The sequence below is a fragment of the Aulostomus chinensis genome, chromosome 16 (assembly GCF_037954235.1).
Source record: "Aulostomus chinensis isolate RoL2024-O1b breed Wild chromosome 16, RoL_Achi_v1.0, whole genome shotgun sequence".
NCBI lineage: Eukaryota > Metazoa > Chordata > Actinopteri > Syngnathiformes > Aulostomidae > Aulostomus > Aulostomus chinensis.
In genome coordinates this window covers 5,195,403-5,217,254 of record NC_141335.1, presented here as the reverse complement: position 1 = coordinate 5,217,254, position 21,852 = coordinate 5,195,403, and the positions used below count along the sequence as shown (strand labels likewise).

Here is a 21,852-nt window from a genome sequence, read left to right as displayed (position 1 = left end):
GTTTGCTCCCGTCATCCCTCCATCCTCCACCTCCAGCAGAGCGAAACAGCTCAGAGGAAGGATGCTGGATGGTCGAGGGCCTTTAACTAGTGAACTACGGTCTCCTCGCTCTTAGCCTTTTTTCGGAGGCTATTCCTGAGACAAACACATGCTCCGCTCTGCCCTCGTCTCTCAACGGTTCACTGCTCGCTGGTATAAAAAATCCTCATCTCTACACGGAAAAACTCACACAAATCCAAGAGCTGCAGAAATTTGCGAGGTGGTCTCTGCAACAAGATCTCATCGCATCGGATTGCAACAGAAGATGCTCTTTACAGTTAACAATTAAAGCTAAGAGATATTTAACCATAAATCTTATTTGTGCATTGTCACAATGACAGTGCGAGCAATTAAAAGCCGTTTTATTTCTGCATGCGGTGACGATGCTCACATGCCGAGTTCCTTGCTTGGGTGTTTGTGCTTTGACCAGATTCCGGTGGTATTTTTCAGCACTGAATTCCATTGGCAGTTATAAAAAATAAAAAAGATGGAGGGAGGATCACATTTGCTTCACACATGTCATTAAAATCGGTCCTAAGTGTCTCCTCTCTCCCTGAGGAGCAGACAAAGAAGAAAGCGCCTTATTTTTCTCCTCCTTTTCTCTGGGAGATCTTTGTAAACATCCAGCGAGCTCCGATAGGGAGAGTCGGAGAACGGCCCTGTAGTTAATTAGTCCCACTCTATTAGCCCAGCTGTTTGCTAGCTAGTTCCTGCCAACAGGCCCCTTTGTTTAATACCCAGAAGCCCTCTGGAGAAACCTCATTGTAGCTGTTGTGCTTTGGATCATGCTTTTCTGTGAAGAGTAATACTCGCAGGGCAGAGGGAAAGCTAACAGATCATAATATGCCTGCGATGGAAAGGGGCGGGGGTTTTCAGGGGGAGTAAGGGGGTGGGGGGTGTCCCTCACGGACATGACCGGGCCTTCTCTTTTTCTCCCAGTATAAAGTACTCCTTCTTGCCTGTGTGATTTGGTAAGGACACCCCTCCGCTTCTCTGAGGGCCTGGTGTGTGAGGGAAACAGAATAACATTCAGGCACTGAATCGGGCAGCTGCTGCGATGTGGATGAGAGTGGAGCAGAGGAGCCCAGCGGAGTGTTTGCTCTGTTTTTGAAAGCTACAGGGTTTCCCTCTCCACTTGTCAGAAACATCCAGGGAGTGAGGCGATGACTGGCAATATTAGATATGTATCACCAATTACCCAGACCGTTTGTAAAGAGTACAGTGCACCGAGCCAAGGCAAATAGCTCCCTGTAAGACTTTGTGTTATTGTCTGCACACAGTTTTAGTGTCTGAGTAGTGGCCTGAGACTTCAGCTTGTTGATATCAGTTCCAAAGGTTTTTTTTTTTGGAGGGGTGGGGGTGGGGGGGGGGGGGGCTGTTGTAGCTGCAAATATATTCAGCATGAAACTTATGCTGATATTTGGAGTTAAACTGATCTCAACCCCCCTTTTCCCTAAAGACTGAGCCACAGGTGGATGGCAGATAAATGTGCATGTCTTCCATAGTATTTTTTTTTTACGTGCAGTACATGTGTGTTTTTAATAATATGTGCATAAAACAATGTTGTACATTGTTAAACATGCATGGTATTAAAATGGCTGGTTTCAGAACAATAACTGCCAGCAATGGTTTTGATGCTTGAGATTCATGGTCGTCATTATTTATATGGAGAAAAGATTGTGAACTGGGTTGAGATAAGCAAAAAAAAAAAGGTTTAGGAAACTCTAAACTGTCTGAATCTGCAGGTGTGATATGCTTATATACGTATCTTATTTTCTACAAATGTCCATGAATCAATAATTGTCCCAATATAAAATCTTCTGCCTCGTGCTTCACCGTATGATGATTAGAGTTCTTGAACTTTTATACATGAATAGATTTCCCAGTTAATAGAAACAAACGCAAGAAAGCAAAGAGGCTCGGAAAGTTAGAATATTGCTGAAATTAGAGGACTGGTTGTATGAGAGGGTGTGTCTCTAAAACATTGAAACGCTCAGCTGACCTTGCGTCACGTGTACTCTAATGCTGCAGCTTTATTCGGAATCCCTGCATTTAACCTCCACTGGCTCTGAATTCCCATCGATCAGGCTGGAATATTTCAGATGCTGGGATCCATACCCTCTGACCTCTGCGTCTCTCCCAGCAAGGTCAGGCCGTAGAAGAGCTGCCCCTGTTTCTTTCTCTCTCTCTCTGTCTCTCTCTCTCTCTCTCTCTCGCTCTCTCCCCCCTCACTGGCTAGTCAGCAGGCCCGGGGCGGGCGAACTGGGACAAGGACGGTGGTGCCGGGCAATCAGAAGCCAGATTTGTCTCATCCAATCACTTTGCCTCACGTGGCCTCTTCAGAGTCACCAATTAATTGGTGTGATTGTCCAACAGACTGGAAGAGAGAGCAGTGTCTCTCTGTATGGAGCTTCCCTCAGTAGCCTAACAGTTAAAGACTTGTGCTGCAGAGGAGAATTAGATGCACTTTAATAAATAATAACTGTAAAGTCACAGGAATGTGTCTTGGTTGCATTGGCATGTATTCAATAATAACTCTGAGAGCATGCATATGATAGCCGGCAATTCCACAATCCCTATACAAACACAGCAGTGTTGCTACATTATATTTCAAGTTTGGCGAACGATCAGCTCGTCTGCGATCATTAAAGAACCAGACAGGAATACTAAGTCGACACCATTTTTTCCTTTTTTGCAGCTACGCACATTCTTGTTTAACAACCATCATAGATACGTCTGCAAATAGATCATCCTCAGTTTTGTGAGCAGTTGCGTGTGCATGAGCTACTCGTGCAGTTTTCTTGATAGTGTGTTCAAATGTGAGGCTCTGTGGGTAGATAAAAGATAAACTTGTGTGTGTGTGTGTGTGTGTGTGTGTGTGTATGCGTATGTACAGTAGCTGCCAGACACGAAGTAAATATTGCATCAGAAAAGGTTGATGGAAACTCTAAAATTAGACAAAAGTTTGTAAGTTCGCTTGAGGTGGGTTTTTTTTTTGTAAAAGAATAAATATACAAAATCAGGGATGGAAACCTTTTTTTTCTCTGAGTAAGCTCTGACAGATCTTGAACTTTCATGACTGATCAGCTGTCTATGTCTTCCTGGATATTCCCAAATGTTGTTGTCTTCGCCTGCGGACAACATCTCAATGTTTGCATGACAATTAAACAGAAAATATTCTCTAGATAAACACGGGGGAAGAACCAGAAACCAAAGGGAAAGAAGGGAGGAATGAATGTGAGTGAATGCTGTGAAAGCATCTTGATGCTGGCTGAAGTGGCGCGTGTGTGTGAAAATCCTATAGTGAGTGAGGAGAAGAGAGAGAGAGAGACAGAAGGAGAGAGAGAGAGACAGAGAGAGAGAGGGGTTTATCCCTGATGAGTGTCTTAAGTGCTGCTGAGTGTTGTTTGGGGGTCTGTTGAGGCATACGGTGCTAACAAACAGCGATATTTTTGCAAGTTCAGAGGTGAAGAGTAGCAGGCGGGCCAGCTTCAGCTCACTCAGTGGTCACAGGGGGTTCAAGTCAAAGTGAGCGTAAGCACATAAGTTAAAAATGAGCTTATCATCTGGTTACAAGAGCAAAATTTGTGCTCACATGCTGTTTAAAAAATTCTGAAAGTCATAAATAGTAATTGCAACATCATGAGAAAACATCCCGCAGTGTCGCTGGTAGCGAAGTTTATTTACCCTCAAGTGGATTTACTGCAGGTCAAACATTATTATCTGTGGTTACCTGGGAAAAGGCAAGTTTGGCCTTTCAGGGTCCAATCACAACCTCTCTCTCTCTTTACAACTTCACTCTATCGTGGCGGTCGCCGCTTCAGCCAACTTGTAGTGACTCGCCTCACAGAAAATGATAGCCCTCAATGACTTTTTACTGCCAGTTAAGCGATACGGGCAGCGAGAGCGGCCTGAGAGAATGTCCACATTATGCCGGGGGAATTTATGAATGCAGCTCAGTCGTCTGTCCGGACTTAAAACAGTATCATTCTCGCCCCCACAACACCCTCCACAGTGTTTCAGCTTCACAAGGTGGAGAAAACTGAGCTTTTGCAAAACAATGACGCAAGCACCCTGGTGAGAATGGGGGGTCTGTGGTTGAGAGGAACCTTATGTTGCCTATAACTGTCCGTTATCTTTCATTTCAAACGTTCCTGGATTTGTTCTGATTTTTTTTTTTTTTTTTTTGTATGATGTTTTAAATTAAGGTTCAGCAGCAGCTTCACAATCAAAGTTTGGGCCCTAGATTTCAACAGTTACATGTTTTACTCAGTGTTAATTTTTGCAGTTCTTTTCTTACAGTCTTTAAGCCCTGTTTCAAATGCCTCTCTTAGTTTTCGTCATATTTAGTCGTCCTGCCTTGAGTTTTTGTCAAGTTTAAGTTGATAAATCTGAGCGTTTTCTTCTTGTCTTAATCAAAGAACAAGTATTTTATCTGGTTGGAGTCGGTGAAAATTCACCTTAATTTCTTTCTGGTGTGCTTTAGTGTTTTTCTTCAGGTTTTTTTTTGGCAGCCGATTTAGTTTTAAGTTTTTGACTAAAATGCAATATTTTAGTTGTGTAATAATTATTCATTTTAGTCTTGTTTTGGTCATTGAAATCTAAAATGGATTAAATGAAGTTAGTTTTATCTTGTCAACAGGTCCGGTCAATAATTAAACCTGGAGTCACTCGCAGTGCGGACGCGAAACATTTTCACACGTAAATTGCGTTATAAAAATAAAGTTTAATCTCTGTTTGCCCCTCTGGAAAAAAAAAAAGAGGAAATTGTGTCAGGTTCTCACGTGGAGGGGCCGGTTTGTTTTTAGGATTAAGGCTGGTATCACCCGGCCGCTGGGGTCGTGTGGAAGAAAGAGTCCTTAATGAATAAACAAAGTGACTTCCTTCTCTTCCTCGGGACTGGCCGTCCTCTCACATTTGGAGGGTTTTGCTCTGTCAGTCACTTTTAATGGCTTGAGTGAACGTCTCTTCTGTGAGAAGCTAATAGTCATAAAATTGTTTGATAAGGTGTCAAAGGCTATTTGACTGTTTGATTTAGAGATTTATGTGCCGCGGGTGTTGCTGTGCGTGTGTACACACCATCACAAGATCCTCGTATTTGAACATATTGTCTCTGGCTTTATTTTCTTTTTGTCTCTGCTAAAATTCATTTTGAAGCTTTGGCTCATCTCCTGTTTGCTTTCTGTCTTCTCCGCGTTCAGGCTGACAGTCTCTCTCTCTCAGTCTGTTTGCTACATGTGGGCATGTTTGCATGACCAAAGAAATGCAAAGTCTAACCAACACCATTACAATATGCCTTGTGTGCACGATTTACATGAAATACATATTCATTCATGACATGCATGCACGTAGCTTCTCCCTATCTGCCCGCTTAGGATGACTTCTATTCAGGAAGTCTTTCAAATGAAAACATTGGTATCATTTATGTCTCTAGCAAGTTGCCTGTGTTGCTTTATATCTTCTTCATTTTATATGTACTAATTTACATTTACATACATAAATTCAGTTGGATCACACCATGCAGTTGGCTGCTGCTCCGAGAAAGCAGCCATTCATTTAAAAAAGAAAAAGAAAGGAGAAAAAAAAGGTTCTACTTCATTTGCTCCAGAAAGGGAGTGCAAGCGGGAGGGAAATGTATCTTTAGCTCCAATGTTATAATTGTGGCACGCTAATGATGTAGACACATTCTCACTGTTTGTTTACAGGAAGCGCTCTTCTTTAATTTGCGACTGGCGTGAAAGCCAAATGCCTATATCTAATTACTGGTGTTTGCTAAAAGATACTATTTACACACGCTTTTTGCCTTTTCAGAGTCTCTTGTGTTTCGAAGTGGGCGATTATAAGAAATGACAAGAAAGTTGAGCGCACATGTGGATTTTTATTCTGATTTTATTTGAGTCTGTCGGAAGTAATTTTTTGCAGATGAAAGTTAGGAGGAGAGGACTTATTCTCCCTGTGTGACTTGCACATTTAAACACTTCAGGGTCTCTAAATTCGAGATCTTGTTTGAAAAGTGTAAACCAACGACTCAGTTCAGGTTTATTCCTGTGTGAAGCACCATAATTTCCAATCCTTCTCATGTAATCATCTCCTAAATGAGGATGCTACTTTTGTCAAATTACTGGATATCTTTTGGAATAGAATTCTTAATCTTTGATTTGAAAATGTAACAAGCTAAAATGCGGTAATGTGTTTTCATGCAAATGAATAGGAGAGCAAACTCATTGACTTGAAAATTGATTTGTGTGCATGTATGTGGAGGGTCTTGTGTTCTTGCCATGGGAAACTTGTCGTAGAAGACGACTTTTGGCAAGTAGCAGAAGTGTTCATATTGAACAAATGAAGGAAATGCTTAGTGACTGGATTTCATTTTCATTTCTTAACCAAGTGCATTTGTTGGCTAAATCTAACCACATGCAGGATGCAAACATTGCTCTTTGGAGCCAAAGTCCTGTGCCTGTGTACGCCCACCCACCCTTCCCAACCTACGTCATGGGTGCAATATTAAATTTAGCACTTCAAGTTTGTTGATGCAGCACAATTAAAAAAACAAAACAATGACAAACAATTGTATAAACACAATAAGTCCTCAGCTATAAAAGTTGTTTGTTCTAACCCTCCGATAAGACACATTTTTTTGCTGACAATTGGTAAGGTTTAGAAAAAGTTCATGGTTTGAGTTCAAATGAGCACAGTTTTGCCTAAAATAGGAAGCAAACAATCATGACTGGCAACATGAAATCAACAACCCTCTCCTGCTGCAGCTGCTGGGTATCCGCTCCTCCGCCAGCGACCGTACGGTACCCAAATATCATGTCAAAACAACACGAACAGCAGCCACCGTCAAAAAAAGCTTTTTACAGTCGCCGCCAACATCCACTGCTCCCTCCACCTCCGTATACGGGTTTTGCCATCATTTTATCCATGTTTTAGTGACTTTCGCGCGGCCATCTGTAACTGCTCGTTCTTCTGAGGAGGACAGGCTGCGATCAAATAAATTTGGACACTTTTACAACGTTATCTGAAACCACTATTTATAGATTTATGTATTCTAGATGGAGAAGAAAGAAACAAAGTTTGGGTTTTCACTGGTAGGTGGGAGAGTGAGGGATGCGGAGAGCAAAGAGACAGGGTATTAGTACTTTGTTCAGGAGAGAAGCATTGTTTGGCCCCTTGGCACACACCAGGACACACACACACACACACACACACACACACACACACACACACACACAAAAATAAGCAACTCACACACACATACACAGAGCACCAACATTTATTTAAGCTTTTGATAAAGAGATTAGCCCCATCATCCTACGCTTTTAAGCTAGCCAAGGGGGTCCATGTTCAGGAAATCCTGGCTTTCCTGACATACAGCTTATAGGGGAAACTGGCTGTAGCAACACTCATATGATTTTAATACAGTTTCTAGTGGTCAGATTAACATGATTTAGACTCAGAATGAGGGTCAGTTTGAACGGAGGAGATCAAAGTAAGATATAGAGTTGGAAAGACACTAAGAGAGAGAGAAAGATGGAAACGGAGGGAGGTAAAGGCACTGCAGTAGTTGTGCCAGCTGGGCTGTTTTTTTTCTTTATTATTAGCCCTATCACAGTAGTCCAGCTTAAAGCTACAAACAGCAAAGTGCTAATTTTAGCCTCCAAAGAGGATAAGGATAAATAGCTTGCTTCCAGTTTGCCATATGGTCCCCTGCCGATTATATTGTGTCAGGAATATTTTCACCCCACCCCCACCTCGGCACACAAACATATAAAACACACTCACATAGCTGTTGTTTCTGCCTTTATGAAGCTGGAAAGATGGATTAGGTTCACTGGCAAAAGACAAAAAAAATCACTAAAGGGACACATTGTCAAATTCTCTTAGTAATAGCAAGCATTTTATTCTGCCTAAAAAAGTATTTGCTTTTATTTTGTCCAGTTAACATGTCTTTAAGAATAGAAAGATATACTGAAACTGTAATTTTCCATGAGGAAACTATCGTTGTGGCGACGGCAGCGGCCTCAACAGTGGTCTCTTTTATCCACTATAGCTTCCAGCTGCAAGGTAACGTTTGGCCACTTCTGTAATCTCCTGCAACTTGGTTTATATTCTCACTTGTAAATGTGAGCACTGTAGAAGAATAAAAATGAGTCTCTCGCTCGCCACCGACACACATGCGTATGTTCACATGTAAATGCAACACACACACACACACACACACACACACACACACACACACACACACACACACACACACACAGCCACTCTCCATTATTCTCTCACTCTCTCTCCCTCAAATTGAAATAATTCAATTTATGGACACAGTTCCAGACCTCCCTGGCTAAGACCATTATGCATGGAGCCCCCCCTTTTCTAACAAAAGAACGGGAGAATTTACCAGCCGGCTCTCCAAACGACACCCACACAAAGCCAATTTCATGCCAGGAAAACCCCAGCAGAAGCGCCATTTTTTTTTCCGTCAAAACCTGTATCCCTGTGGATTAGAAAAAATCATTTAATGTGGGTAGTTTAATTTTTGTTATGGGTTATTTTATCACCTCAACGTGACACATGCAACCCTCATTTGTTTCAAACATTCAGACCTGGCTTCTGCATTTATTTAATCGTGAAAATATCATTAGTTCTGTTGTAATGGAAAGTATACTTTTTCTTATGTGGTGTGTGTGTGTGTGTGTGTGTGTGTGTGTGTGTGTGTGTGTGTGTGTGTGTGTGTGTGTGTGTGTGTGTGTGTGTGTACACGTTCAATATTGTATTCCAGTTAAATTATGTCACTTAAAAGTGTAGAAAGTTGTAAAATACCACGAGTAGGTGTGTTGAGGTAACCTGGGATGTTTGAGGTTGGCGCAAAAGAGTGAATTTTATGTGTGTCAACTGGACCAAAGCTTAACCCGGGGCTGACCCAGACCTAACATGCTGCCCCCCCTGAGACCCCCCCCCCCCCCCCCCCCCACACACACACACACCCTCTGGTCCTTTTGACATTGATACCTGCTATGGGGAGAGATAAAGACCTCTGCAAGAGTTTAGAGAGAGGGAGAAAGAGTAGAGAGAAGGCTAGATAACAAATACCTGTAGGTAAACACAAGAGCAGCAGGGTGGGCCGGAGGGCTGCAAGGGCGTTTTCTTTGTGTGTTTGCAAAGGCAGGCCACTTGTGGTACACACATTTGGATGTAACCCGATCGTCCGTTCTTGCTCCAAGTCAGTGAAACTCTGAAGGGGATAAGTAGGGACCGGGTGCTGAGATTCTCACTCTTGATAACCTTTGGAGGAAAGGCCTGAGTGGCACTGTTGAACACACACACTTGGTAAATATATCATACACACAAGCTGCCTCTGGCACTCTTTGTTCCACTGAGGTTCAGTTTAGTGGCAGAGGGGTCATACTCTTACAGGAAGTCACCCTCCGTGAGGGCTGCCTCTTTCAGGAAGTGACTTGGTGGGAGTGTTTGACGAGAGCACCGGCAGCCACGGGGGGCATATCACTCCTGTCCACATGGACCCACGGTCCTCAGGAAGTAGGCCCGCTGTAAACCCACTCACTTCCTCTTCCTCTGTCCCAAAAGCCTTATCTGAGCTGTGTATGGGGAGACTGATAGGACTACAAATCCCCCGCATCCCCACAATACCACATCCTGTGCCTATCGAGGACATTCTGACAACGAGAAGGAAGTGGAGATGCAGCGTTTCTCTGGAAGGAGTCTATTATCTTTGAGTAATAGTTAAGGCTTTTAGATGGATGCTTAAAGAGGGTGCATATTGAAAATACCACACTATCCAACTCTAGTGCTTGTTCATCAAAAATGATATAAATGAAATAACCAGAGCTGTTCAGCTTAGGTGAGGCCTTATCCTGTTTTTCTAACCATCCCCTCCTTGACTGTAGCTCCTAGGTGCAGGCCATGTTTTACCCTGTCATGACACTAAAACCTCTTGTTATTCTAAAAAAACTCACTGGAAGCTAACACGCTATTATTAGCTCATGCCACTGCAGTGTTGGCATGCCTGTATTATCTAACTACACGCTGCAGTTTGGCTGGCATTGATAGGCCAACATGAGTGGGAAAATCCTTGTGTATTATAAGTACTTATCAGAGGCTGTGTCGTTCAGATAGTTACTTTGTGGAAAAAGGGCAAACGCAGCCGAGCGCTGTACACATTAGCTATGAAAAATCAACTTTTGTGGGTGCTTACATTTGGCTAATTTAAGCTACAATCCAAACATGATGAGATTAACAGGGAGAAAGGCTCTAGAATGATGCATTTCCCTGTCATTTATTAGACTGGATATTTTGATTGCTTGAAATGAAACAAGCTAATGCTGCTATGAACTGAGATGAGCTTGTTGGAATAGATATATTTTAGGTAAAGAACTTTCCTGAATCCCAAATCTAGTTTTCTAGCAGTGCATATACATTTTTATATCTGGTTAGTCCAGTACAAAGTTAGATTTGGATGGTTTTCTTTTAGTTTAGCTGAAGGTCCCCTCTCTTTGTGCCCCACTGAAGGACTTTGGAATGCCCTTCAGCACATCAGCTGACTTTTGGAAAGGCCCGGCGTGCCATTGTGCCGTTAAGTGCTCTTAGCTTTTGTTATAGTCCTTGTCCTCTCTACCATCCCTTCCCCCTTTTCCCCTCTTCTTCCATAGTCCATTTGACTCTCTCTTTATCACCCTCCCCTCTGTCTCTCTCCTCTCTCTCTCTCTCTGTTGGCTGTGTGCTGACTGAAGCTGGGTGAGTCAAAGGTGTCAAAAGCCATCTAAGAGGCAGTGAAACAATCGAGAGAGTGAGAGTTAAGTGTGAGAAAACAGCAAAAGAGGCACGATTTCATGAATCTTATATTTGTGACTTCACTTCACACGTGCTCCCAATTGAACCAGCTTCTATCTCCAGGTAAGGAGAAAAAAAAAGAAAGAAAATGGCAACACAAAAGGCAAGAAAGGAAAATCAATAGTTACATAGCAAAAGTGCTCAACATGAAAGGGTGAATTCATGGCCTTACACTTTCATTTTAGCTTGTACCCTCTGCCTCTTTCTCTCATTCTGTCTCTCCCGACTGAACGGAAGTGGGAATAAAAAGCAGCCACTGTGTGTGTGTGTGTGTGTGTGTGTGTGTGTGTGTGTGTGTGTGTGTGTGTGTGTGTGTGTGTGTGTGTGTGTGTGTGTGTGTGAGAGAGAGAGACTGTGCATGGAGGTAGTTTAATGTCGTGTCGGTGCCCTGTGCTTCAGGCCGTTTCCAGCGTGTCAGGCAGCCTGTGGTGATGACCCTTTACGGGAAAATGGCACAGAGAGAGCAGTCACATTTACACTGACATTTTTGCCATCACCTATGGCTATGTCAACAGGCCTGACCCCCCACCACCACCACCACCACCCCCTTCTCCTCCCCCATCACAGCCAGCAGTGGATGGGCCTCAGCACAGAGAAGCACAGGAACATACAAAAAAATAGGAAAAAAAATATTACCACAGGTCTACGTTTTTTTTCAAAGGTGAAACCAGAACGAAGGCTGCAATAATGCTAATGTTTCGTATTCAGCTGCAGCTCAGTTATCAGGTCAATTCATTGGACTACAATTGGTGTTGCGGTGTATAAGAACTTGGCAAGAAGGGATTCATTGACAGAACTATATTCGCTTCTGCAACTCTGCTGCTGGTTGCAGTTTCCTCTGCTTAGCCGTTTGCATCAGGTAAACAAGTTAGGCCGACCTGAGTACAAAGACTATGAATGAAAAACATCTAAGCTGAGTCGGTCCAGAAGTGGCATGTTTTCCGCCCCAGCATCTGGCATTTGGACACCCACTTCGACTGTGCGCTTTTCAGCTTCTGTGTTAAATACCGAAACGGAACCTACAGAACAATTTTGCCAGTTTTGTTCCGATTGAAGAGTATATCCAGGTACACCCGTACCATATCAGTCAGGCTCGTGTGTTTCCATGTATTTTAAAAGTCTAGTTTTAGTTGGATTAAAACAAACAAAACAAAAATAAACTTTTCCAACATGATTTAAATTTATTGATTAAATGTTAGTTTAAAATGTTTAAAAAAAACAACAGAAAGCCCAGCTCATATTTTAAGAACTTCATCTGTCTGACGTTGATATGACACGAATGGAAAAGCAAATGTCTGCTTACACTGAGTACGTATGAATGACAACACACTCCTGTCAAGCAAATGCCCCACACCTGTCATTAAGTTATAAACAGCACCTTTAATTAACTCCTAAACACAAGTGGTTTAAGTCTTGACTATCACCTTTTTCCGATCTCCTTTCTTGTCAGATCACCACAAATGAAATAATTAAGCTTAACTTGGCTCAGAATCTGACAAGAAGAAGTGCTTTAATTCCCAATGATTCATCAGTTGATGTCATTATTGAATCTGTCAGCGCTGATCCCCATCATCCAAAGTAACCTGCTTTGTTATTGTAAAGCACTCAATATTTACTGTAATTATTTCCATAGAATTTTCCTTGATTACAGGAAGCAATTACACCCCCCTCCTGTGACTGTTTGCTTAGCAAGCTCCACCTTTTTTAACATTTGGAGGAATTACGACTTTTTCTGTCTTCCTAATCTTCATATTTTCTAGAATATGCACTGCAAAGATCTTCATAGTGGCTTGAGTGAAGATCTGAAATTAGTGAAGTGTCTCTGGCAAAGGCAGGAAAGGAAGTCTAGACTAGCTGTATTGTTTCGCCGACAGCGCATGTCATTATCTGCAGGCAGGCTAGTGGAGGGGATTTCTCTCCATCTCTCCTCCTTCTGGGGGAATAAAAGGGCGGTGAAACAGCATTGGTCACAGGGAGTGTTTTGTATTGAAGTGTGTGTGCGTGTTAGTTTGGAATACTTATTGGGAAGTTGCCTCATGGACAGGCTTAGGAAAATGGTCCATGAGAAGTGTGTGTCTGTTTTCAGACAGATGCTTTTGAAAATGTACCCCTACTTGGGAATTGCGTTCCAAGGAATTCCTGCATGTTCAGAATATTTGGAGATGGGAGGGTCCTCTACAGCCGTGCAAAGGGGGGGTCCCCCTTTGCCTGCCACCCCCTGTACTCCCCCTCCCCAAGTCTAGAGCTTATGAATGGCCTGAATACAATAAACGCCACTTTTTTCTTTTCTCCCCCCTCTTGCGGGCCCTTCTATAACCCTCTGAGGATTTCTGGGAATGCAGTGTGTGTCTATGTGAGTGAGAGCCAGAAAGAAAGATTGAGAGGGAGCGCACTTAAGTAAATCTACATCAGCATGTGCTTTGTGTATCATGTTTTGAGTGTGTATGAATGAATTTCTCGTCTGCCAATATGAGATATTCCATGTGGAACAGGATCATAGGCCCCTGAGGCCTGGGCCTTGCCTGAGCAGCCAATCCAGGGTCATGTGAGCTTTCTGGGTGTGAAACTCTAGGAGTGGCCCATGAGAGATCAGCTCCAGGTCACTTGCACTCGAAGTGAAAGACGCACAAACTCTATTTCACAACAAACAGCTAGCAGATTCAGTGTATTGTCCTAAACTCAAAAAGCCTGTCCCCACTTCTTCTCCATCTCAGTCCATCCGCAGCCTATAAAACCTTCCCAAAACATCTCACCGTATCTCCAAAAACATTTAGCTATCTGTGAATGATTCCTCATCCAGGATCCCCGCTAATGACATCTGGCACAAAGCTAATATTCATAACCCTTATTCCTCTCGGCGGTGCTTCTATGAAGAAAAAAAAAATTATTAGAAAGCTAAATGTCATAATTCTCTCAAGTGGCGCTAGAAGGGACATGCCTGAAAAGATCGCTGTTCACAGATGACTGACTGGTGAATTTGTGGCTGTTAATTTCCCAGGCAGCAGAAAAATGGCTGACACCTCGGAATGGCACGTGTCCGCTCAGAGGGGGCAGGTAGTGCCAATCTGTGTCTTATACTGAGAGATGGTTCATAATCAGATCATAACAGATTAGCCTAGATAGCGCTTGATAATGTCAGGGTACGCCTTGAGTCAGAGAGATGTAGGGAAATGATGAAGATTTTGGAGAGAGAGAGAGAGAGAGAGAGAGAGAGACGATGAGGAGACACCAGAGAGGAGAAGCATCATTAGCTTGTGGTAGTTAAAGAGGTAAACAGAGGATACTGAAGGAGGAGTATGTGTAGAAGTAAAATATTATGCCACTGTTATACCTCACAGTTTGTGTAAAAGTGCGTGGGGGAAAACAAAATGCCCTGCATGCAACAGAGGTAGTAGCACTGAATTGACATCTGTGTAGAGGGGAACAGCAGGAACAGCTCGCTCTGCATGTTCTGTGGTGGAGCCCCAGCCCAAGGTGGACTCATTTTTAATGATGGAATTACAGAATCTTTGTGAAATGACTTTGCCAATTTCCCCACTGAGGGATGAATAAAGGTTTATCTTGTCTTATCTTATCTTATCTTACATACCCGCTGCTGTGCAAATATCCTCCATCCCAGCCTGACACTCCAGCAGGCAGAACAAAAGAGAAAAAGAATGAGGAAGAAACAAGACTGCAAGGACAGGAATGAGACATAAAGTAGTGGAAAGGCCTAAATAGAAGCTACTGAAGCTCAGCTTCTGTTTAGCAAATGCTAACGAAACTAGTGGAAATACATGGCCAACGCTAACCTAGTTTATACGTCATTATCTGTTTGCTCACAGTGTGTGTGAGTGTGTATTTGTGTACACAGCGTGTGAAGGGACTGATAAAATATTCTTTCCCTTGGTTGGCCCCGGGGCATTTCAATTGCCCCTGGCTCCTTCCAGTCAGTGGCCTGCTCCTTAATTGCCACACACACATACACACACATTCAGAGCTTCTATGGGTGGAAACACATGCATGGAGAAGACAGCGATAGACACACACATACAGTTGAATGCACATCCATGCATGCATGCATTTTTCACACACCAATATGCCCCCTCCCCTCCCTTCACCACCACCACCGATATCCTTCATTGATTCACCCATCCTCACACGGGTGCCCCTCCTCCAACTAGTTGCAGAGACGTTGTCTTGGCTGATCAGTGGGCCAGGCCCAGAGTCGTGCCTGCGGCTCTTCCTCACAGGGAGACTGGAGCTCGCTCGCCTGCCTGCCCCATGCTGAATGCATGTATGCAGCTCCTGGTTAGAGAGCGCTAATGCTCCTAATGAGCCTGTGTGGAGTGACTGACTGGCTCTCAGGCAGACTAGCTTACTCGTTACATGGCTGGCTGAGTGAATGGCCGATTGACTGACTGCCTAAGCACCTTGCTTTATGACTGATTAGCGTACTGGTTACTAGATGACACACTGGTTATTAAGAGGATGACCGACTGATGCGATAGCTAATTGGCTGACTCACTAACTGACTAGGTGAAATGATTGAGGTCATGCTGAGGTCAGACATGTGGCGTTAACCGCCAGTGCTTACATTTCTTTTGTGTTTGTCTCGTTCTTGAATGTGAGTGTCAGTCAAACAATAAAAGAACACAAGTTCAAATACTGTCATATAGCAGAGATGCCTGAGGTTTTGCAACACACGGTGCTGTGTGCATGCACCAAAACACTTGGCCCCGCTGCTCTCTTCTCCAATAGTAGCATGGATCAGTTCCCCCAAAAAGCCCTTGGTAAATGTTGACCTAACAGGAGAAAATTTTAACAGTGAGATAACTCTTTTTTTTTAATTGCCAAGATGGCACTCTTTTCCCTTTAAGAACAACACAAGAAGAAGAACTCCTGAAAAAAATCTGATGGCATCCTGACTTCCATGTGGGTCTGTCACTCAGACGGTCATCAAGATCCACAGACAGAAAAAAACGCTTAGCACCAAAATAGTTAGAACTGCTCACTCAAACAACTTCCCTGCCTCTTAAAGCACCAGTACCGCACTCAGCAAGTTTGATTTCAATCGGATGAACGATTGTTAAGATAATTGAGAGATTCTTCCCTCATAGATACCAGTGAGTCCTACTGTATTTCTCTCCTACATTATTTTCTCCTCCTTCAGCACCATTGTCAGAATTTGAAGTCCTTTTTCTCTTATTTGCACTTGCTCTTTCCATCTCTTATTTGTTCTCTGTCCGTTTTACCCCCCGCCCCTCAGTCTGAGGCAACACCGTTGACATTTCCTCAACATGGCTGCCAGACAGAGCTTTAACACCTCTCCTGCTTCACCCGTCCTCACTCCCACAGACTTTCTCTATCCTCTCCACCCTTTCTTCACATGGTGGGGTTAAAGAAAGCAGAAATTAGCCCCAGACCTTGTAGAGGTGATTGGTATCAAATAGCAGCGAAAATGGAAATGCCAATAAAATTGACGTCCCTTCCTCCATCCGTTTCTCCCCTCTCAGTAAAGTAAGTGTCTTAAGGTCAGACTTAAGTAGAAGTTTTGGGAAAGGGAAGGAAAGACGGGAATATTGGGAGGGGTTAGGGTGTCTGTCTCCAATTTAGAGCTTGGCATATGGATGACAATAATGGTCAGACTAGACCTAAGATCATTAAATCAGAGTCGTACTGTTCATTTAGACTTTTGCCTCTGTTTCTCTTGAAATGTGCTGTGTTAAAAACACAACAACTTTATTATTTATATAAGTATACAGACATGTTAAGTGATATGTTAAGTCTGAGACATGTTAAGTGATATTAATGCAATGTTCGCTCACTCGCTCACTCACTCATTCACTTACACCAAGCCCGTTTGCTTCTGTTTCTCGAGCTCGCGAGGGACGAGCCCCCAGGTTTGTTATTGTAGGCTTTGCTGAACATGAGCTGGTCTTTACAACGGATTGAAAGCATTTGCTTCCAATGAAAATCTGGTCTAAGATTACAAGGCTTCAGCTGGGCTCACCCCTCGCTTCCAGCAGGCAGAGAGATGTCAGGGAGACAGAGAAAGAGGAGTGGGAGTGTTTGAAACAGTGTGAAGAAAAAACTCACTTGTTAAGCTCCGGCTGCAGCTAATGATGTAACTGAAGCCCACAATGTGATTTCAGACAGGGAGGGGGTCTATGAGCTGTGGCGAAAGGGTACAGAAGGTGTTTGTTTGTGTTCATGAGCGTATTGATGAAATGGTGAGTGTGTTCACCAATCTATTGATTGGTTAATTGACAGCTACAATTGATTAGTTCAGTAACAATGCCAAACATTAGCTTGTTCTTGCTGATCTTCAGATTGGCCGCTTCTGTTTTTTTTTTAAAATTTATATATATTAATACTTACATCGGGAATAGCTTTGAGTTCGTACGGTAATACGTCCCCTGAGACTGGGGGAAACTGTTATCTGAAAAAAAAAACCTGAACAAACAAATGATGTGTAGTTTCAGGTCTGTATGAGTGTAGAACAGCAAGTGTGTGTCGGTATATATTTGTATTTTTACCTGGAGTATTTGGATATTGCCAGTTCAGTAAACTGGCAATATCAGTTGTAATTGTGAGCAAATATTCAGGGTTTTATTGGTATTATTGCAATGTAAAGTTCTCATATGCCTTAAGCTAACACCGGTGTGAAACCTGTCACCATATGTACAGTAAATACACTTGTAAACTCAGCTTCACGATCATGCTAAACAAGATAGCATTTTCTTCTTTCTTACAATAGGGGTGGTTATTGGAACTTTTAGGCAGGTGCTGCCCCCTATTGATTTAGAGTGTGAATTCTCAAGAACCTGCTGTTCAGCTGAGCTATTAATTGAACGTTTTAAGGACATAAACACTAGTCTCAACCCTTACCGGGTGATTTAAACCTTTTAAACTTTACACATCATAAAACGTTATTACTTTTCAAGAAGCTCTCAACAGTAGTGATAATGACTGATGACAGTCGTGTCATGAGCCGACAACATCCATGCTCAAAGGCACCTCAGCCAGCCCCACAGCGACGGGCCAAATCAAACTTCTGAACTTCTGGTGATGGACCTTACCTACCTCACTCTGTCCCCAGTTTTACATGCATATGTGCATTACTAATGTGCATCAGTATGGCACGAGCTACAGTATGAAAAGCAAGCCTTTGTCTTATCCCTCCCCCACCAAGCCTCCACAGCATCACCTCCACTTCCATGCGAGGTTCATTAAAAAGCCTTCAGTATGTGTGCATATGCATCTCCCTCTGCCAGAACAGTCAGAGAGAGAGAGTGAGAGCCAGCCAGGAGTGTTGTTGCGTATGGATCTTTTGAGAGCCTCTCTCTCCTAATGGTGTATATAATTCAGGTGCCCTCCAGGCATGCTTTCAGGAATTCTTTTGCCTGAGGTAATGGGGAGCAAAGGCCTGGGTTTTAGGCCGTTGATTATTCCATTGATGTGGCAGGCTGGAAAAAAGTCATCTCCAACCGGATTAGCGCCAACATCCCCATTAATTATCGATGAATCGGGGGCTTAGGGTTTAGCTAGGTGTTGGGTGTCGCCTTCTGCAAGCTAGCGGTGCACAGGCTTGCTCGGATGTAGTTATCTACTCCCGCCGTAGACCTAGGAGCTTTACAAGTGCTTTGTGTGGAATCAATAATGCTGGATCCAATTGTATGCAGTGCTTCAGTGTTTTTATTTTGTCTGCTCACTTCCCTACCAGTTCCAGTAGTGAGAGACGATGCGATACAAAAGTCAGTGAAATATCTTGCAGCGAGGATAGGAGTTGGCTGGGGTGCCACTTGTTTACCTCTCCTGATGCTTCTGTTGTGATTATCATCTTCATTGAGGGTGGCTCACATTTTTGAATAATAACAATTAGGCTTTTCAGTGCCACAGATGGGAAAAGACTCTTTCTCTCCATTGGAGCTCTATAGAACAGTAATTGAGTTGAATATGAGTGTGTGTGTGTGTGTGTGTGTGTGTGTGTGTGTGTGTGTGTGTGTGTGTGTGTGTGTGTGTGTGGTTCATGTTGTTGAGTCTAAATGCAGAGAAAAGGCCTTCCTTTCACTTTTCCTCTCAATGCTCAAACACTCTAAGCTGTCTCCCCTTAGGTGAGGTTAACTGGCCTTAATAGAGCCTTATCGAAGCCCTACAGGTTGCTGTAAGCACCCATGATGCCATTGTTATGAAAAGCAGCTAGCTTTGTTAGTGCTGTTTGTGCCTCTGACTTCCTTTTTTCCACCTATTTTCCTTTTATTTTCTGCCTTCCCCCTCCTTGCAACCTCCCCTTTTGTAGTGCCATGTTACTCTTTCCACCTCAGGTAAAATGGCAGAATGTGCTGGGGCGACGCTTCAATAACTATTTTCCCCTCAGGATAATAAAGACTAAATCTCTCTGTCATTTTCAATTCTGCGCAGGCTTGGATGGGAGAGTGGGGAAATGCGACCTTACAAGTCCTTTGTGCTCCCCTTCTCCCTCTCTTTCTCACAGAGAGATGCGAGTGCTTGCCGTGTTTTCAAGTGACGGGTGGAGAAAAATGAAAGGCAGGGTTATTTATAAATGTATTAAAAATGAATGCATTTATGAGGTGCTGTTTTCCAGCCATTCTTTGCTTGCCATTGTTGTGTCTCTATACCTCCCCGTCTGTGCATACAAAGCCCTCCAGAATTCCCTGGAAATCGTATTTATTCCCTTTGAACGCAGAGGCGCAGCGAATGCAGGAAGTAAACAAACTGTGTGTCTGATCTCCGCCGTTTCTTCCTGTTTCTTGTCATGTGACAGGTGATGGCCTGGACAACAGCGTGGCTTCACCAAGCACAGGGGATGACGATGACCCGGATAAAGAAAAGAAACGCAACAAGAAAAGGGGGATCTTCCCTAAGGTGGCCACCAACATCATGAGAGCATGGCTCTTCCAGCACCTAACAGTGAGTTGAATGAAACAGCGTTTGTTCTCAGCAGCTTTCAGTTTCACATCATGTGTGCAAAATGAACCTTGTTTCACTGCCACAGGCTCTCTTGCTCTGACACACATTTTCTTTCTTATTTGACACGCATACACTTGCAACACACATCCTCATTGACACCCAAATAGAGCCCCCTCTTCTCCGCACCGTATCCCTGTTCGCACGGTGAGCACTTCAAAGACTTGGGCCTGTGTAATCTGCCGGCGATCTTGGCAGCCGGCGCTCTCTCCTCATCTGCTGAAAATGAATAAGATTGAAGCCAAGGAGAGACGCCCCTGGCCATAACTGCTGCAGATACATCGATGAATCTTATTAAAAACAAATCTGTCATTACTTAACAGATGCTTCGGATGCTGAAAAGCTGTAGTTTTGCCTCTTTTTCACTCAATTAGAGCCGTAGATACCAGGGCTGGTAGCACCAGCTGACAGGACCATAAAGTGGGGGGAGCCTTTTATATCTAACAAAAGAAGGTGGAGCCAACTTAATCTTTTTTTTTCTATTTATTTCAACTAGTTCACCAGATAGGTAACACTGATTGATGTAATGCCAGTGTCTAATTACAAAAGGAAATCATTTTGCTGTTATATTATATTGTGGTTTCCTAAGAGTTGTTCAAAACAACCCAAAAAGCACACTGGCATTGAAGGAGGAAAACACTGAGAGAGCCGTTACTTACATATACCAGGGTGAACCTCGCCTCTCGCCCAGTGACAGCTGGGATAGACTCCAGCCCCCCTGTGCCCCTTAACGGATAAGCGGTATAGAAAATGAATGGATGGATGGATGGATGGATGGATGGATGGATGGGTTTCTCTCTGATAACTGATATTCATATTGCCTCAGTTTTGCTCATCTCTTCTACTGTGCTCATCATCTGTTGTTTATGATGAGGAAACAAGGCAGGGGATATATAATTCACAATGTTTCCATCCTCTTTCTAGTCCGCACAAAGCGTGAGCTTTTATTAGCAGGTCTAACCTGGTTTTAAAAAAAGCGGTGTGTACTCGGGCATGAGTCGTGGTATAGGGGTTTAACTGTGCCCCTTCCCAGAATGTTGGCTTGCGTGATGCCCCTAAATTCCTGAATCTAGTGTTATGTCAGGGAAATACATTTTAGAACTAACCAGCCTTGTGTCACATTATGTCACATCAGGAGTTTGGCTGTGTGGGGTTGAATGTCACATCCAAAAGGGAGAACGCTGAGGAGAGTAATTCTGTTGTTGGATTACAGATCCTCATCTTCTAGCCGGGTTCATGGAAAAGTGTCAGATCCTTTTGTTACAAGCTTCACAATTCTTGTTTTAATTTTTGTGTCTCTGACCCCCACCACCTCCCTCACGAGCCGACTCGCCATCAGCAGCTCACCTTGCACACACACTCTCATCATCATCACACATACACACTAAAGTTTTCTCCAACTCGCTGACCTCAACTCCCCAAAACCTTCTGGGGGCCACAGAGGAAAGGTGTTTGAAACCTACACTCATCCTGTCTGTGGAAATACAGTTCAGCACACCACACACACACGCACGCATGCACACACACACCACACACGCACGCACACACACACACACACAAACACACGCACATCCAGGGAGGCACAACCCAGCAACACACCTACTGTGTCATATTACAGCATGTGTTGGGCTTATGGGAAGCTGCTGCACTGTTAGATCTCTGAGCATGACAGAGAGCGTCTCAGAGAAAAAGGCAAGAGGAGGTGAAGGATGCGTCAACCTTCTGCCAGGCGAGAGAGAAGGAGAACTAGAACATGCAGGAGCACATTGCAACGTAATGCTTTATGGCACAAAACAGGCGGAAGATCCCAAATGATTTTCCTCATTGAAGCCAAATAGAGATTAGAGCCAAGATGAAACGTTTGTGTATGTTACTTAACAACGTGCAGTAATTTGAGCGTAGCATGACAAATGTCCAGAAACACCGGCAATCAGTGCTGCTGTTTACTCCCGAAGACCTCAAGAGTCCCGCTGGCAAATGCTGCTAGCACTA

General features: G+C 43.5%; 1 protein-coding gene across 1 annotated transcript in view; it reads left to right on the top strand.

Moving 5' to 3' along the window:
- Nucleotides 1–21,852, top strand: part of meis1b (Meis homeobox 1 b) — an 83,834-nt gene that overhangs the window by 19,608 nt on the left and 42,374 nt on the right. Inside the window, exon 8 of the mRNA XM_086179618.1 lies at nt 19,658–19,803. Within this exon, the coding sequence (XP_086035744.1) occupies nt 19,658–19,803 (146 nt within the window). The remainder of the gene's footprint in view (nt 1–19,657; nt 19,804–21,852) is intronic.